This window comes from Aphelocoma coerulescens, chromosome 18, assembly GCF_041296385.1.
Source record: "Aphelocoma coerulescens isolate FSJ_1873_10779 chromosome 18, UR_Acoe_1.0, whole genome shotgun sequence".
NCBI classification, from domain to species: Eukaryota; Metazoa; Chordata; class Aves; order Passeriformes; family Corvidae; genus Aphelocoma; species Aphelocoma coerulescens.
In genome coordinates, this window is record NC_091031.1 from 6,798,029 (window position 1) to 6,815,831 (window position 17,803).

General features: G+C 52.4%; 2 protein-coding genes and 1 long non-coding RNA gene across 3 annotated transcripts; 1 reads left to right on the forward strand and 2 right to left on the reverse strand.

Moving 5' to 3' along the window:
• Positions 1-331: 331 nt before the first annotated feature.
• MYCBPAP (MYCBP associated protein) lies at positions 332-12,736 on the reverse strand. The gene is made up of 19 exons (XM_069032753.1): positions 12,256-12,736; positions 11,498-11,628; positions 10,440-10,587; positions 10,235-10,338; positions 9,572-9,746; positions 8,694-8,809; positions 7,870-8,020; positions 7,577-7,692; positions 6,790-6,890; positions 6,055-6,163; positions 5,548-5,728; positions 4,842-5,029; positions 4,149-4,295; positions 3,702-3,974; positions 2,779-2,900; positions 1,924-2,039; positions 1,361-1,476; positions 955-1,170; positions 332-480 (listed from the first exon to the last, which is right to left on the reverse strand). The coding sequence occupies exons 1-19, from the start codon at positions 12,716-12,718 to the stop codon at positions 415-417; spliced, it is 3,039 nt and encodes a 1,012-aa protein (XP_068888854.1). The 5' UTR covers positions 12,719-12,736; the 3' UTR covers positions 332-414.
• Positions 12,737-13,040: 304 nt separating this feature from the next.
• Positions 13,041-15,784, reverse strand: RSAD1 (radical S-adenosyl methionine domain containing 1). The gene is made up of 9 exons (XM_069032759.1): positions 15,592-15,784; positions 15,016-15,149; positions 14,732-14,936; positions 14,294-14,659; positions 14,145-14,208; positions 13,911-14,058; positions 13,789-13,843; positions 13,306-13,409; positions 13,041-13,230 (listed from the first exon to the last, which is right to left on the reverse strand). The coding sequence occupies exons 1-9, from the start codon at positions 15,754-15,756 to the stop codon at positions 13,059-13,061; spliced, it is 1,413 nt and encodes a 470-aa protein (XP_068888860.1). The 5' UTR covers positions 15,757-15,784; the 3' UTR covers positions 13,041-13,058.
• A 43-nt stretch (positions 15,785-15,827) lies between these two features.
• On the forward strand, positions 15,828-17,568 carry LOC138120255 (uncharacterized). Its single transcript, XR_011155793.1, has 2 exons — positions 15,828-16,376; positions 17,105-17,568. It is a non-coding gene; the product is annotated as an uncharacterized lncRNA (long non-coding RNA).
• The last annotated feature ends 235 nt before the right edge of the window (positions 17,569-17,803 follow it).

Sequence of the window (17,803 nt, forward strand, 5' to 3'; positions counted from 1 at the left end):
ATGGATTTGTCTACTGTCCTGGTACCAGTGTTCATGAGTACAAAGAACACCCTGCTCACTCACCTGCTAGCCAAGCACAATCAAGACACAAAGAACATACCTCATGTCGACTGGCACTTTTAAATTCTCCTTTAGCAGAAATACCAGTATTTTCCAGCCTTAACGTTTCCTGAGGTGGTGATATTTCTTGCCTTGTCTCTTCTTGGCAAGCATCATCTGTAGCAGTAACAGATGATCTAGCAATAGTCTCACATCATAGTGTGTCAGAAAAGAGGCAGCCCAGTATTTGTAATCACTGAATCACTTCAGAAAGAAGAATCTCCACTCCATCTGTGTAAACATGGTTATTTATTTTTTTTTAAAGGAAGTCTATTTCTACATACAAAGGGCTTCACTCTCCCACTTCAGAGCATGTTACTGCTTTAGATCCTCAAATAAAGACACCATTTCACTCACCATTGAATCCAGAAGCCTGTAAACCTGCAGAAATTCAGAGAAGACAGTTGAGTGAAAACACACGAAGCAATCCTGGGGCTGAGACTGACAGAGATGGTTTCTGAGGTACATTTTCATATGGGCACACACACAACCACACAGAAGTGGCAGCCTGCTGCTAACAGAGCTCTAGTAATAACTTCCCTGGCTATGAAGTGTGTTTAACATTATCTGAGGCACAATTAATTCAGCTGATCCCTCCAGAGTCTGCAAGCAATGCTAAAGACATCCCAGATACGAGTCCCGCATGTGGCTATGTGATGGCTGGATTTCTGCTAACAGATTCCAGGCTGAAACAAATTAATTTGGATTTCACACTTACCTTGCTGCAGCACAAGGGACGTGTGTCTGCCAGTTTTCTGAGTTTAACAAAATGCTTACCTCTCCCCCTGAGCATCAGTGTGCCTTACAAGAAAACAACAAAACCAAGACAATGACACAAGCTTTGGTCAGACTCACTTCAATGTAGAGCTTTTCCTGGTATTTTTGAAGTGAAATAGAGTCCACCTGCTCCTGAGCAGGTTCTGCCCCATCTGTAGGTGCAGCTCCCTCTTGCACCTTCTGCTTCTCATCTCTTCCTTTGACAGACTCTTCTCCTCCTTTCATGTCCTGCACTGAAATGGAAGATACTCGCTTCTCATCTTTTGTTTTCAGCTTTCTGCTGCTCGAATGATCCTAATCAAGGCCAGACCAAGGAACAAAGGGACATAGGTCAGGACACTGCTCAGACTGCTGCAAGACACACCTCCCAGCAGCAGCACCTCTTTCACTGGGTTGGAAATCAGCTTCAACTCAGGATACACAACCTCAGGATGGATCCCCCTGTCCCCAGTACTCAGGGTTCACCAAGCATCCCAGCACCTACCGATTTCCCTGTTGACCCTCTACTTTTTTTGCCTTCTTTTTCCTTTTTCTCTTCTCTCTTAGTGGCTGTTTTGTCTTCCTTTCCTCCTTTTTTTGCTCCTCCTTGCTCTAATTCCTCTACAAAGGAGAGGATTTCAATTAACCAAAAGCATCCACACATCCAGGAAGTCCAGCCCACTGCACTAGCACAGTGGGAGTGTGTTACTTTTGCAGTGTATTTTCCTCTTTTTATTAATCTGAGCTGTACTGCACTGAAAAACAATACCTTGAAGAGTTCTTTGTTTAAATAAGGAATGAAGAGGTCTCATTGAGGCAGTGTTTGCTGGGTCAGTCCGTGGCTACACCTAGCTGAATTAAAAGGCTTTTTGTGGGGGTGTTTTTTTACTGATGCCAAACCACAGATCCCAATTAGTATTGTGACTGTCACACAACCTGCCAGTTTTTTCCTAATGCTTTTTCTTCAGGGAGACATGCTGAAATTGACATTTCAGTTCAAATTCATCATGTTTTCTGTATTTCCAACAGCCCACAGAAGGCAGTTGCTGTGCTAAAACCACCATTTACCTGTTTCCTCTGGAACAGCTTCTACATAGGTGTCCTTCTTAATCAAACCAAGCAGGGATCTCAGCCTCAGAGAGTGACTCACCAGGTCATCAATTGCTCCACGCCACAGCTGGAGGCTGAGAAAAGGATCAGGATCAGAAGGGAGACAGTGCAGCAGCTGCCACCTTGTCTGAGCCTGTGCCCAGAAATGAAGGCACCTTATACCTGAGAGCTGCTCTGTGCAACTAAACCAACAAAACAGCACCCACTGTCTAAATATCTGTGCAGGGGGATGCTAAATTGCTTTCCTCACGTTAGATCCCTCCGAGATCTCAGTGGTTTGCAAATCAACAGGCTCCCAGGAACCCATAAATATTACTGTGAAACTAGGTCTGCTCTTCAACATGACACACGTTGGTAAATCAGCATCAACCTGCTCTGTGTTTACCAAGAGGAACCTGCATCCTTCTAATTTAGAAGCAACTCAAAGCTGTTGATATGTTTACAGTCTGAAAGCCTGAGCAAAGAACAGAGAGACTGTATGAGGGAGGAGACAGTTATCTGAGTAAAAGGGTACAGAAAATACCCAAAGGTTTCATAAATACAGACTGGAATAATCTTGCCAGAAATAATCTTGTACACTCTCCAAAATTACATGCATTTAATATTCTAAACTTATCTCCAGAAAAAAAAAAAAAAAGGCATTTGGGTCCTAGACAGCTGCTACAATTAAGCTATAAAAAACCAGAGTGTAAAGATGACTTCTAGACCTCGTATAATTATGTGCACTCTGAATCACAACACTTGCAACAGAGCTCGCTGAGGCTGTTGATCCCACAATGTTTTCACAAGCTTTTCCCTGCAAAGGTAACCCACCAGAGTGGATACAGAAGGTCTGACTGAGTTGGTTTCTGTTCAACACACAGCTGCAGAGCTGCCTTATTGAGCTGGGCCAGTGCTTCTTCCCGCTGCTCCTCCCCAGGGATTGACATTATAGCCTGTGAGAGAAAACACACAGGGGCTGTGGAGTACTTCTCAGTCTTCATTCCCAGTCCCTGAGCTCAATGGAGCAGCCCACAGCTCTCTTCCTGGACACCAGTCTGAAACCAAGCTGCACTGGGCACTTACACACCCAGATGTGGCTTCCTACACAGCTGGAATATGGCCAAGGTACCCAAGATCTGGGGAACAATCCCAGATTCTCCCATCAGACTGATATTAAGCCCCTTTGCAACTTCAGGTGCACTGGGGAAGAGAGATTCTATCAAGCTAGAAGGCTCCCTAGTAAAGCTTAGTTATAAAAACAGCAGAGATTTCCAAGAGAGCACAATAGAAAAACCACTGACAGAATCCAATGCACTCTTGCTTTAATCTAGGGAGGTCTGTACTTTATCCACAGCCTGTCATGAGTGCCCTCTTAGTTCTCTGATGAATAGAAAGGACTCTCCAAGGAGAAGAGCCCTTGGGGGAGCCCCAGGAAGCTGTAAGCCCAGCCTGCCCCCCACATTCAGTCCTGGGATGACAAAGCTAACAGGGCAAGAGCTTAAAATATCTATTATATTGTGTGGTTCTCTTTTCTTCTTCACACAACAGCCCACAAAGTCTCTCTTGGGAATCTCTTTACAAGAGCACTGAGGGTGTGGTCAGCAGAGCCAACAGACATCGTAAATCTCTCAAACTCCCAGCACACTGGCAGCAGCCCTTTGGGTGGGCTCACACTGGGGCAGGCTGGGCTGTTCGCAGGGAAATTAACACACCATCAGCTTGTCACAGCACCAGTGGGGAACAGAGGTGACCACCTGTTTAAAGTCCTCGAGGGAAAGATTCCATCCTGAAGCACCTGCTTCTTCCTCCTCAATGCTCTTTTCCCTTGAAGCCTCCTCTAATGTGTACTTCCCACCTGGGAGCTCCGTGGTGCTGCTCTGGGCAGAGGGAGTGCTCTCCAGGTGCTCTGTATCCTCTGCAGTGCTCCTCTGCTCCAAGGGCACCTCCTCCTCCAAGACTGAAGGCACAGTGAGGTGCTGTCTCCATAGTTCATGCAGCTGCTTTACCACTTGATGCTGATAATGCAACTGTGATAACAGGGGAAAAGGTAAACATGAGCTGCACCTTCCTTCTTCAAACCCAACTCTTAAAGCCTCCATGGCAGACTCTGCCAGCTCCAGAATCCCAGGGATGCAGCAGCCCCACGGGTCTGCCCTCCCCTCTCACTTCAGTTGTGCAGCCCATCCAATAGCAAACATCACCTTGGGATTTTTCTTGTGGAACAGCTCTTCCTCTGTGACACAGGCATCCACAGGAGATGGGGTGCGCTCAGGGGTCCGAATTTGGTGAAGAAGTTCATTCAGGCTGTCTTTCACTATAGCAGCACATTCTCGAGCAGCCAGCTCACTCTGAGGCACCACAACAACACCACCACATGTGAGTCCCCATTCCATATGCAAGCACACAAATTCAGTCCCACTTGTAACCATTCATTATACAGAGTTACAAGGACATGAGCAACTGCAAACCCCATTGAGCAGAGCAATACTTCCAACAGCTTTTCAAATGAACCCTACAAATCCTCCCCCAAACTACACTTTTCAAACCACAGTGTAATTTTCAATTTATACCTTAACTGCTATCATAGTGTACAGCAGTCAATCCCCTTCTCACTAAGTAACTAATGAAATGAATTACCAATAGAAATTTCATTCTTTAAAGGACCAGTGTGAACACTTTAGGAGACACAGTCAAGTCTTTAGTAACAACATTACAACAGACTGCAGAGTTCCTCATGTTATTTAGCAAACCTGCTCAAGTATGTGCAGACATTCTGTAAATCTCACTCTCAGCAGCAATTGCACAACAATAAAAATACCATGTCCGCTCCCACCCTTATCCTCTATTTGCATATAAAGTTCAAAGCTCAGTTACCCAGTTACATGCTTGGTTACCTCCACTTTCTCTCTGAAGTCAGCCAATTTATCCTCATACACAGCAATTCCCCAAAGGGTCACCTGAAGCAGAGCTCCTCCTAATAACAGAGGATGTGTCCTAAATTCCCAGGGCTCACTGAAAATGCCTGGTCTCTCTGACTTGAAAGTAAAGGAAAAACTCAGAGTTTCTCCAGGCAAGATTACACCTGAAATAAGAGAGGAAATGCACTGGTCTGCAAGAAGCCACCTGGTTAAACTGAGCCTTTTCTGACACCATCCCAAGTGTCCTTATCTCTCTAGGAAACTCTTTCCCCATTGTTTAGCTGGTTATCACACTTCATCCAGCTATTGTTCTCCTTCCAGACTTACTCCCAGTCCCTATGTTCCCGAACTGGTGTTATTCCCACTGCACTCTCCTACAGCAAGCTCAGTTTTCTCTCCAGAAGATTATGCCCCGTTTGCCATCAGAAAATGATTCACTTCTCAATGTTCCACCCATTTACACAAAGAGCAGGAGCAACCTTCTTTCCTTTAAGTTCCAGGAGAGGGATCTGCCTTGCACAGCTCTTTTGGGGTGAGTCAGCTCTGACACCCAGGGTGGCTTCCTCAGGAGAAATCACCCAGCAGTGCTTTGCCATTAGTCAGACTCCACATGCCAGGTAACTCCCAAATTCCTGCTCTCTGCTTGAGGTACAAAGGTCTTGGAGACCAGCAGGTCTCATACCTGGTCTGGTATCAAAGTAAAAACAGGGTATCTTCCTCCCCTTGGAGGGGATCTGCTGGGGAAGCCTCATCCAGTTGTACCAAACAGCAGCTTTGCCATCATTGGTCACTGTCAGGAAGCTTTCAGCCTTCTCACTAGTCAGAGTCTCAAAGGTGAGCCGGGCAGCAATGCCAATTTCCTTCTACAAGGAAGAGGAAAAGGATAACAATTTCTGCTCTATCTGGCAGGATTTATCCTGCATGAAGTCATAGCTCAAATAAAGGGCTGAGCCTTGGTAGAAGAACTTGTAAGGCAGGTCCAAAGCAGTGGCCATTACACAGAGAAAGCCTGGGAATCTGACCCTCACACCACAACCAGAGCCCTCCTGTTCCTAGATCTCTCTGGAGCAAACATAGGGACAGACTAAGTCCCCCATTCTGTGGCTTTGGAGCGACACTCATTGTACAACTGTGACTTGGGAACTCAAATAGGCTTAGCTTGACTAAACAATTAAAATCTCACAATTACCCTGCAAGTAGTGATGCCCTTGATCCAACGAGCAGGCTCGCCACAGAAAACTAAAGATGGAACCCTTTCAGCTTCTGGAACCACAATGAAGGAGTCACCTAAGGGGTCACTGGTAAAGAAAACAAAAGCCAGCATTTTGATGGAGTGAAATCCACTTCCAGAGAGGGGAGAACCAGGGGTGATTTACAAGACCCTGTAAGGAATAGTCCAAATTAATGTTTTCTCACACAGTAATCTTTTTAGGGACAGAGCCCTGCAGGTGAACCCATTGAGCTACATGTCACTGGCAAGGAGGACAGGACAGCCAGAATATTAAAGAATGAGACCTGTCTGAGGCACATGAGTGAAAAAGGACAAGAGGCCCTCAGGTTGTGCCTGTTACAGATGGACAGGACAGGGAAAACCAGGAAATTAATGATGGAAGGCTACAAAAAGACAACCAAATGGAGGTAATTGAGAGTAGAATCCCACCTTGCCTGATGTAAGCTCTGGAGCCACACAGAGCCAAGACTGGAGGAAGAGCCTCAACAACACTTTTCTCTGATTCTTGCTCCTTAGACACAAGGCCCCAAGGCCCAAAGGCTCCTAAATCTGGTGATTCTAATATAAGAATATGCCTCTTATTGTGTCCCAGTGGAGACTCGTCTCCATTCTAGATAAGAGCAGCTAAGGATACCCTCACAGACTGGTGGTGCACACCCAAAATTCTTTCTTTTGCCACAAAGTAAAACTTACAGGTTCTCAATCTCTTCAGAACGGGTGGTATGTCGAAAAGCCTCAGCTGAGACAGATGTGAAAGGCTGCCCTTTCCCAATCACCTCCAGTCCTTCCAGATCCTGGACATAGACAAAAATGACCAACTCAGAAAGTTGCTCTTTTATATAGCAAGGACATTAAAACACTAGACAAATGCACCAACTCAGTCAAGTAAAGGGAAGTTGTGATATCTTGCCCCTACAATGGTTTTTAGAGGTATCCAAAGAATGCTCAAGGGACATGGGAAAGAACCAATTCTGAGATTCCCAAGAATCCTAGATGATTGCATTCCCCACTACCAATGATGCATGGAGAAAGTCTCCTTCACACGTTTCTCATCCTCAGAGACAGGTTTCAAAGACAAAAAAGTGAGGTTTGTTCTGTTTTTAGGAGGAGGAGCCACCTGCCTTCAGGAGATTATTTCAGAGTGTGTCTTCCACATGGGTAAAGATCTCTTCCCTCTGCCCCAAGGCACTAAATCAAAGTCCTGCACCAGTACTTGGCAGGTTTTTCTCTTCCTAGGTCCTGGCAGGGTTTGGGGTCCTTTTCTGAGGCTCCTAGACTACTCCATGCAACACTTCAGGAGGTCAGACAACTCTTTCATAGGTGTTGCCCTTTGGAAATATGGGAACTTTCAGGGATGTGGGAAATGTGGGACCAAGTTTTAGTTTCCTCATGATTTTTTCAGATCCAGCTCTTGGCAATTTTGTTACTGTACAGCACTTGACAAGAGACACAAAGAATGTCCTTGCTCCTCTGGTCTTACCGGCTTATAGAAGCCCAGCTCCTCTAGGATAGATTTTAGCTCCTGCCGCCGATGTTTCAGGAAAAGACTCTTATCCCAGTTTAGGTGGCAAGGAATCTTCTTTGGAGGCTTCAGACCTGTGGAAATACCCATACAAGAGCTCACTCTACATACCCACATGCCTATCAAACTTCATTCTCTGCCAAACTTTGGCCTCGTGGTGTTTTAAAGAGGAGGCTCAGCAGGGAAGGATCTGCTCCCTTCACACCTGTGCCCCATTTCTTTGGGATCTTCTCTATGCAGTGTTCCCTTACCTGTTTCCCTCTGGACAGTGCGGGGTTTCCCCACATGAGTGGGTGGCTCTGGGTGCCCACGTTCTGTCCGGGTCAGGGTCAGAGTCAGCCCGGTGAGTTCATCCCCAATTTGCTCAGGAAGGCTCCAGAACTCGCTTCCCACTCGGTATCCCTAGGGTGGGAAACAAGGCTCCCACTGATACAGAGTCATGCAGCTACCTGCTATTTTCACAGGCACTTGAAGCTAAAAAGAAGAGGTCTAACCCTGCCTATATGAGCATTTTTAAAGTCTAGGAATTATCCCTTCCTGCAGAGCAAGCCAAAATTTCAATCAGGCTGCTGTCAAAGACAAAAGGACTTTCTTCTATCCAGTGCATGTGAAGGTTGAATGATATTAAAATAAAGCCTCACACAAATGCAAGTTCTTTGATAGTGCTATAAATGTACAAAAGGATTTTAACACGATACTCCCATAACCCTCATGCCTTACCCTGCCTTTTCTCCATGGCAATCACTAAAATCCAGTCCGAAGCTATCAGATCTTTCTGCCCCTGGAACAGCAACTGTGACACATTCCCATGCCACTTGCTCATGCACAAGAGCCTTTGGTAAGAATCAAGAAATGCCACTTGCTCATCACCTCTTTCCCCTGACTGGTATGGATAGCACAGTTCAGGGTTTTTTTTTTCATGTCCCTGAAAGCTCTGCTCACACACCAGGCTGAGGGACTCAGAGTGGCTTTGATAAACATCTCCTGACAGCACTTCAGAGGGTTACTCAGAACAGTGTCTGTGCTGTTTTGAAAGAGCAGCACAATCAGGACACACAGGAAGTGGGGCTCTCACCTTTCCAGGAAATAGGGCAGGGAGACTCCGGTCAATGAGGTCACGTTCTTCCTGGATTTGCCTGTAATTGTCCGACACATTCATCAGCAATTCATTCTCTGGCTTGTGAAGAATTTCTGTAAATAAGAAACGTCACATCATCGGTGCTGCACTTCTGGGCACACCTTTGCCACTGTTACCATTCAGCTGTAACCCACTTACACTGTTCCCTGCCAAATTCACTGTCCTCTCCCCAACCAGAGCCACCAGCTCACCTTCCCACCACATCCAGAGCCACCAGCATGAGCTGTGTGGGAGCTCTGAGTGATGCCTTAGGTTTTAACTTTCATATTTTCACATCCTGTACTGCCCAGTGTGTAACTCTGAGTTTCTTGTAGCCTGTTAATTTCTGCTCTCTCGTGCCAGGCAGACGTAACAAAGCCTCTCCGGGCCTGCTCTTCAAGGACATCCAAACCATCCTAGGCCCAAAAAGTATAAACCAAAAGGCCTCTAAGGGTGGCAAGCTGAGGGGAATTACATCATTAACCTGAAGCTTTAATTGGAGAATTAATCCTGATATGCAAATGAACCAAACCTATAAAAGTGTGAAGAACTCGTGACCTGTTGTCCATCTTGGGGTCCATCTTGGCAATAGCCTCTGGCTCCTCAGGGGTACCTTTGAAGGCCTTTCAAATAAATACCTGCCTTATTCCCTTACTCCTGTCTAGTCTCTGTTTCTAGGAGGCCTCTTAAGGCATCATGAGAACATGGAATTAGACTGCAATGGCAATAGGATTATCCCTGATGGGCAATGACCACTGTGGGTTGGTGTGGGGACACCAAACTTTTCAACCTGCACACAGAATTTCATAGAATGAGACCTCCTTAGCTTTTCTCACCTCCTAGGTGCTTCTCCTGCTTTTTCCTCATTGCCATATGATGGCTCCAGTTCTGGAAAGCTTTGTGCTCTGCTAGTTGGGCCTGATGTGCCTTTTCTTTCTTCTCTCCTCCATGTTCCTCTTTTAAAGCTGTTGCAGTAACATCTGGACAAGGAACCTTAATAGCATCTGCTAGCTGATGAGGAATGGAATATTAAATGAACCTCACCATGCACAGCAAAACAGGAATGGGAAGGGGGGAGAGAGACGAATTCTTCAGATTGACAGCACTTTTACATTAGCACTCTGAGAGGAAGGAAACCAGGGCAGTAGGGACACACTCAGATACAAGAGAAGTATTTATCTGACTAGTGAGACTCCAGCAATGGCGTTGCTGCAACACCAGCTCTTCCCTGACACCATCAGCAGGGCACAGAGGGAAGAGGAAGCCTGTGTAATTGTTCCCTCCATGACCTGGTCCTGCACACGGGACTCCAAAACCTGCTGGTGCAGTTTCTCCAAAGGCAAACCCTCCCCCAGCGTGTGACAAGGCTGGGAAAACCACACCTCAGGCCTGGCCTGCTCCTGATAGGTGCTGGAAAACATCGAAAGGTACTGCAGGCACCACACTCCACCTCTGGAAAAGTGCCACGCAGCAGCATTTTCCTAACTCTATAAACCAACCTGAGTGTTTTCTCTGGCCAAGGCTTCAATCTTTAGCTCCTGGAGACTTCCCAAAATGTGATGAGGGAGGATCTCTCCACAGTCATCATCAAACTGTCTTGGTCCTACAACACACATATAAAAATACCCAACCCCAGAGCCAGGTCACTGAAGTTTGATTTAGCAAAACCAAAACTCAGAGGTGAGATGTGAATTTGAACCCTACCAGGAAAAGCCAGTGGTTCCCTGGGTGCCTTGGGGGAAACAGAATGTGCTACAAGATGTGCCACCTCCTTGGGTTGGTGTTTTCGGATGAGGTTGCTCTTCCTAACTGGAATTCTCCCAGCAACACGGGGAAGGCGTGGAGCATGGAACTTCAGGAAATAAAACAGTTACAGTGCAGTTAGGTACACACTGACTCACCTTCATTGCAGCTGATCCTTTTAGGATATGCACAGCAGCCATAGCAGCACAGTTCCTGTAAGGGTCCTCAGAGTCCTGGGTAGGGGCTTTTCACACGGACATGTAATGACAGGACAAGGGAGGAATGGATCCAAACTAGAAGAGTAGGTTTAGCTCAGATGTTAGGAAAGATTCTTCTCTGTGAGGGTGGTGAGGCCCTGGCACAGGGTGCCCAGAGAAGCTGTGGCTGCCCCATCCCTGGAAGTGTCCAAGGCCAGGCTGGATGGGGCTTGGAACAACTTCTGATAGTGGAAGGTGTCCCTGCCCATGGCAGGGGGGGGAAATAGATGAGTTTTAAGGTCCTTTCCCAGCTAAATCTTCTATGATTCTTCCCCTACAAGACACCACACACAGCTGTGCAGATACCAACTCAGTTACTGTCTTATTCCTCTGGGCCCTGGTTGCAGGGGCATGAAAGGAGAGTTTTAAATCACTTTCCCAAGAGATTTCTGCTGCTGCGTCACTGAAATGCTTCCACTCACACACTGTGACCTGACTTTTGGAACAAAAGTCATGAGAGCTACTAAACAACTTACAGGTCTTATTAGATCAGAAAGCTGAAGATGTAATTTTGAAGCAGCAAATTACTTATCCTTACATTTGAAAGGACTGTATAGGGACTTCTAATCCTTTGCTTTTAGCAACTGAACCTGATGAGCTGACATTTTATCATGAGAAAAAGCAGGACAGATAAAATGGAATGAGAAATCAGCTGCAAGTGATTTTTGGCTTAAGTAAATAGGCAGTACCCTCTGTTAAACACACAAAAGGAGAGTGTCAGTTAAGGCAGCTGTTTCTACCAGTAAAAATACTCATACATACTTTCTCCAGGTCCTCCACCCTAATTTCAAATGCCTGGATGTCCTCTCCTTGCAAAGCATATGGAACAGGCTCGGGCTCAGGCTCTTCTGCAATTGTTGAACAGGGCCGTTCAAAAGTCTTTTCCTTCTTGCCTAAAAGACAGATGAAGAGACTTCTTCAGTCTCCCAAGGAAGCACCATATTCCTTTCAACCTGGTTAATGATTTCCAGCTGAACTATGTTTGGGGATTATTTCTCTTTAAGGTTGCACAGAACAATTAAATTTAGCATCTCTTGTAATTGAAAAAATCAACTTCTGAAAAGCTGCAAAAACCAAAGTGGGTCAAGTAGGAGTGAATTGTCTCACACTTTATTCTAGATGAGAGACAACGGGTAAAATAAATGCAAATAACTACAGATCCCTGCAGGTGGAACACATTCCTGGGAAGTTTTCCAGCTCCAGCTGCAAGTGCAAGCACACAGATTCCCTGCGCTCACCCAGCGCGACTCGGATAACACAGCACCGGATTTCGGAAGCGCTTTAGGGGCAGAACAGCTCCGAAACGGCCAAACCCGGGCAGAGCCGGGTGCGCGGCAGCTCCGCCGGCACCGGCGGGCCGGGCCAAGCCCAGGGGATCCCACCAGGGGCTGTTCCCCCTTAACCCTCCCGCTGGGACCGGCTCCTTTTTAAAAAAAAATTATCACAAAAATGACAGGAGGCCACTGGCTGGGGAAGGGGCTGGCTCCGGCCGCTTCAACCGCGGCCCCGCCGGGCCGTACCAGCGGGAGTCCAGCTCCGGGACCGACTCTCCCGCCGCGACGCCATGTCCCGGCCACCGGCCCCGCCGCAGGTCGCGATAGGGCACCGAGCGGGCACCCAGCGGCCTCCGAGAGCCTCCGGGGCACCCAGCGGCCTCCGGGCGGGCACCGAGGGGGCACCGAGCGGGAACCCAGCGGCCTCCGCGGCACCGAGCGGGCACCGAGCGGGCACCCAGAGGCCTCCGAGCGGCCTCCGGGGCACCGAGCGGGCACCGAGCGGGCACCCAGAGGCCTCCGAGCGGCCTCCGGGGCACCGAGCGGGCACCCAGCGGGCACCCAGAGGCCTCCAAGCGGCCTCCGGGGCACCGAGCGGGCACCAAGCGGGCACCCAGAGGCCTCCGGGGCACCGCCCCCTGCTGGGGCTCCGCGGAACCGCTCCGGCGGGCGGGGCGGCCCGCGCGCATGCGCAGCCCCCGGCACGCATGCGCCATGGACACACAGGAACGCACCGGGGCGCCGAGACAGCCGGAGCACCGGGGACATCGGGGCTGCGGGACACCGGGCGACTAGGGACACCAGGGTGCCGGGACACCGGGATCCAGGACACCGCGTGGCAGCGGGATACCCGGACACAGCGGGATACTGGGGCGCCGGGACTCCGGGATACACTGGGGACATTGGAACACCGGGGCTCCGGGGACAGCAGGGACACCAGGATCCTGGGCGACTAGGAACACCGGGGCGCCGGGATACAGGGACCTACCCTGCAGTAACACCTCCCCTGCCCCAACACCCCTGAGCCAGCACACTGCTCCTGTGGTTTATTATCCATTGTGGCCGCTTACAGCCCTCGCGTCCCGGCCACCGGCTCGGTCCCCCGCCGGGGTCCCCCTCGGTGGGCGCCGGGCAGCGCCCAGCACCCGCTGCAGCTGCCAGAGCAGGTCGGGCAGGAGCGAGTCCAGCACGGCCAGGCCGGCCCAGGTGCACCGCAGGCCACTGGGGAAGAGGTGGTGGTGAGCCCCGGTGCCCCGGGGAGACCCCCGGTCCTGCCCACGGCTCCTCGGGGCTCACCCGCTGTCCAGGACGAGCCAGCCCTGCTGCTGCAGTGCCCGAGCCTCCCCCGGCGCCCCGAACACGGCCTGCAGGCTGAGCTGGGGGGAGAAGTGCCCCCAGCGCTGTGTGCCCAGGGCGAGAGAAGGATGTTAGTGATGGGGCATCAACATCCCAGTGCCCAAAGGGGCTGCAGTAGGGCTGAAAAGGGGCTTTGGACAAGGGAGTGGAGTGACAGGAAAAGGGAGGAACGGATGGAAAGGACAGATTTGGATTAGATATTGGGAAGAAATTCTCCTGTGAGAGCAGTGAGGCCCTGACACAGGTTGCCCAGAGAAGTTGTGGATGCCCCATCCCTGGAAATGTTCAAAGCCAGGTTGGACAGGGGTGTCCCTTCCCACGGCAGGGAGTGGAACGAGATGGGCTTTAAGGTCCCACCCAATCCAAACCATTCTGTGATTAGCATCAGGTCGATGTGGGGTGTCACCACGGGTGGCTCCTAACCTCGTGTGTGACGCCTTCATCCGTGCGCAGTCCCAGGGTGAGCAGCTCCTCCAGCCTGTGGGGGCACAGAGAGCTGTGTGGTACGGACAAGGAGGGGGCATGGGGGGGACCCCAGTACTCACTGCTCCAGCGGGCTCAGCACCGCCCGACTCCTGGTGCCGTGTCCCTGGCTGTGCACCTCCCGCATCCAGGCGACAGGCTCCAGAGTCTGGACACGGGCTTCCCGGCTGCAGCCGCCCTCACCCCGCGGCACAAAGCGCCCATGCGCCCCTGCAGCAGCCAGGGAGAGGGACAACAGAGTTCAGGGGGCACATGGCCACACACTCCCCCCCACTGGCCCCCCATCACCCCCTTACCTGGCCCCACACCGATGTACTGGTCAGCCCGCCAGTATGAGAGGTTGTGGGTGCTGAGGGCGCCCTGGAGGAGAGCCCTGGGGTGAGGGGGCGGCTGACCCTGCTGGGGCAGCATGACATGGGGGGACACAGCATCAGGGGCATCCCACCTTCCGTGCAAAATTGGAGACCTCATAGTGGCGGAAGCCAGCGGCCGCCAGCACAGTGCGGGCGGTCTGGTACATGTCAGCCAGCACGTCCTGGGGCGGTGTGGGCAGGGCTCCCCGCCGGACCTGTGCTGCCAGCGCCGTGCCCTTCTCCAGCGTCAGCTGGTACAGGGAGATGTGGTTGTCACAGAGCCCCAGTGCCGCCTCCAGCCGCTGGGCCCAGGCATCCCGGCTCTGTCCCGGCAGCCCAAACAGGAGGTCAATGGAGGTTCGGCCAGGGAAGAGCCCCCGTGCTGCTTCCACAGCCTTCCATGCCTCTGCCGCTGTGTGCTCCCGGCCCAGCATCCTCAGCTCGGAGTCATCCAGAGACTGCAGAGGGAGCACGGTGACAATGGGGTCACTGGGAGCTGTGGGGGCTGCGGCGGGGAGAGCCCCTCTCACCTGGACACCGATTGAGAGGCGGTTGACCCCGGCTGCCCTGAAGCCGGCGAGGCGCGATGTGCTGGTGGAGCTGGGGTTGGCCTCCAGCGTGACTTCAGCGCCAGCAGGAAGGTGGGCAGCCACCGCCACGGCCTCCAACACTGCCGCAACAGTGCCAGGGCTGGCCAGGCTGGGGGTGCCCCCGCCGAAGAAGACGGAGCTGATGCTGTAGGGCAGAGGGTGGGAAGCTGCAGGTGGGCACCGAAGGGCCCAGCACTCCCCATAAGCCCACCCTGTACACCCACCTGTGCACCTGGCTGAGGCGGAGCAGGGTCTGTGCTTCCCGCACCAGGCAGGCGCGCACAGCCGCCTCATCCACCGCGGGCACCACGTACGTGTTGAAGTTGCAGTAGGAGCAGCGCTTGCGGCAGTAGGGCCACTGCGGGCACGGGGCATGTGGGATGCCCATGCCTTTACCCTTCGCTGCTCCATTTTGAAGGGAAACAGCCCCAGCCCGGTGCACGGACCCCAGTGCCCCCCACCTGCCCCTCAAGGCACACGACCCACGGGTGTGACCCTTCATGTGCACGGCTCGGGGACCCCCTCAGCTCAGACCAGCCCCATGACATGTGCAAGGTTGGGCTCTCCCCCACGTGTGCAAGCTCCGAGGTCCCACATGCACCCACGTGTGTGCGAGCCCCAAGGAGCCACATTCACCTTCCACCTGTGCCAGCCCCGTGCCCCTCAAGGTGCGCAAGCCCCGGGGTCCCTCTCCCCACGTGTGCAAGCCCCAGGACCCACATGTATCCCCACGTGGGCAAGCCCGTGACTCCCCGTGCACCCCGCACAAGCCCCGGGGTCCCGCCCGTGTCCCCGCTCACGTGCACGTAGAGCGCGGCTGTGGCGGGGCCGGCCGGTTCTGGGACCGGCTCCGGGGCCGGTTCCGCGGCAGGACCCGGTCCCGGTGCCCGTCCCGAGCCGCCCCCGCCGGGCAGCGCCGCAGCGACAGCCGCCAGCTTCCGCGGCCACTTCCGCGCCGCCGCCATGGGAGCTCCGGGCCGCGGCACCGGGCGGGCACCGGGCGGGCACCGGGCGGGGCCGGGGGAGGGATCGGAAGCAAAGCTCTTCGGTCCCGACGAGGGCTGTGCGGGGGATGCTCGCTCTGAATGACGGGGGTGCTGGGGTCAGTGACCTCCCCCGGAGCCGGGAATACCGGGGTCAGTGTCCTCTCCCGGTGCCGGGGATGCCAGGGCCGGTGTCCTCCCCAGACACACGGCCCCAGTGAGGTTTGCGAGCCGCCCCCGCATCCTTCCCCGGCTGCTCCTCGGGGGCGGGAAGGGTTTTCCAGCGTTTCGGCGGAGGGAGGTGGCCTGTCCCCACACAGGGTTGTGCAAACCCGCAGCTGACGAACCCCGATGTTAGTAGTTGTCTCTGTATAGCCAGGGGGAACTCCGAAATGCCCACGACAGGCTGTGGCTGCAGATTCCCGGGCCAGAAACGCGTAGTTCGACGTAACCTTCCCCACTCCGGGGAGTTTCCGAGCAGTCGGCGAGGACTATAAGAGTGGGACTCAGGCACGGGCAGGGCAGAGGCCATGGAACGAGCCTGGAACACTGCACGCACCGAGGCCGCACTCCCAGCCAAAAGGACCAGCTTTTCCTCTTCCGTGAGTATTTACAGCCGGGGATGCATCATCCCAGGGGTTGGGAAGGGGCTGGGGGCACCGCGGGAGATGTCCTGGCTTGCAAGGGCTGGATGTGCTCCGGGGAAGGCATGGGATGGTAGGGAAAGCTTCCCTGGGACCAGGCTCTGCCAGGGCTCAGACCCATGGATGGTGCTGCCCCACTCTCAGAACAGAAGCAGGAGTGGGGTGGCAGGGACTGTTCCCCCTGTGCTTGCTGTGACCAGGACCCACTGGGTTCCTCAGCAGAGTGTCTGTCCTCACCAGCCAGGGCTGGTGTCACCTTCATTTCTTACTCACTGCCCCCCAGCTACGGTGAGTACATGGGGCACCTGTGGGCAGAGCAGGGGTTGTGCCAGGGGTGGAGGTGCTGATCAGGGAGGGGAGGAGAAGCTCTGCTCACTGCAGGCCTGTCCTGCACCTGGGTTGGTGCTGTGGGAAACAAAAGAAGGTAAATAGTCCTCCTTCCCTAGACATCAGTCACAGAGACCCTCTGTGCCCCAAGGACCCTGGCTACAGCTGCAGGTAACAGTCCTTCCCTCGGGAAGGAAGGTTACAGAGGTAACCAGGGGAGGGAGGAGACCTGAGTGAAATGCGGAAGGATCAGTGCTGACACCAGCCCCACGAGCAATGTGGGAACAGGAGAGGAACTTGCTGAGAAGACACTGTACAGAAAGAGTCTGACACAAGCCATCCATGTTTTTTTCTTTCAGAGAGCAGATGTGGACAGAAGACTTGTCCTCGCCGTCTGCTTCCATGGGTAGAGGCCCCAGTCCAGCTGCGAGATGAAAGATTGAGACCTCGCTGATGCTCCCCCTCTCTCCCTGTTGCACCCTTTCTCTCTCCCCCCACTGGAGGAAGCCACAGCACAGAGGGGGCCCAGCCTTAGCCCAGCTCAGGAAGGAAGCAGGAGGGAGACAGCAGGAGGTCAGCGAGAGTTGGCAGCAACATTGTCTGCTTTCCAGCTGGGGTGGGACACTTCTGGCAAAGAGGAGCTCTGCTGTCCGTCCTCTCACAGGAGTGTTTCATGGTTGGGAGGTACCAAATAACTCCCGTAAAATGCTGTCCCAGGTACGCTCTGCTGCACGCTGCCGATGGGACAGGAATTTTGGTATTTCTGCAACAGCCTTACTGTGTGTCTTGTCCAAAACAACAAAATAAACAAAGCCATGTCTACCTTGGAGAAGGTTTTTCTTGGGAAACACCTGGGGGAGGTGTGGGAACAGAGTGAGCTTTTCCAGCCAGTTTTAGGGAGTCCCAAAGCAAAGTCTCCTTCTCTGAACCCCCTGCCCCTCATTTCAAGTTCAGTTGCTCTTAAATGACCCAGGAGTCTCACAACATCCAAGGAGAAAAGGCATCACGTACCCTGGGAAGCCAGGCCAGGGCGTTCAGACTTAAAAAATACCCACCAG

What these genes read in the sequence shown, in the direction of transcription:
- MYCBPAP (XM_069032753.1), bottom strand. Translation starts at nt 12,718, where the DNA reads ATGCGTGCCGGGGGCTGCGCATGCGCGCGGGCCGCCCCGCCCGCCGGA. An exon ending in CCGGAGCTGGACTCCCGCTG is followed by an intron (nt 11,629 to 12,255) that starts GTACGGCCCGGC and finishes TCTGTCTTTTAG; the next exon opens with GCAAGAAGGAAAAGACTTTT. An exon ending in GCAGGAGAAGCACCTAGGAG is followed by an intron (nt 8,810 to 9,571) that starts GTGAGAAAAGCT and finishes TCTTATTTACAG; the next exon opens with AAATTCTTCACAAGCCAGAG.
- RSAD1 (XM_069032759.1), bottom strand. Translation starts at nt 15,756, where the DNA reads ATGGCGGCGGCGCGGAAGTGGCCGCGGAAGCTGGCGGCTGTCGCTGCG. An exon ending in TCTCCAATTTTGCACGGAAG is followed by an intron (nt 14,209 to 14,293) that starts GTGGGATGCCCC and finishes GCTCTCCTCCAG; the next exon opens with GGCGCCCTCAGCACCCACAA. An exon ending in TGGCTCGTCCTGGACAGCGG is followed by an intron (nt 13,231 to 13,305) that starts GTGAGCCCCGAG and finishes CCTCTTCCCCAG; the next exon opens with TGGCCTGCGGTGCACCTGGG.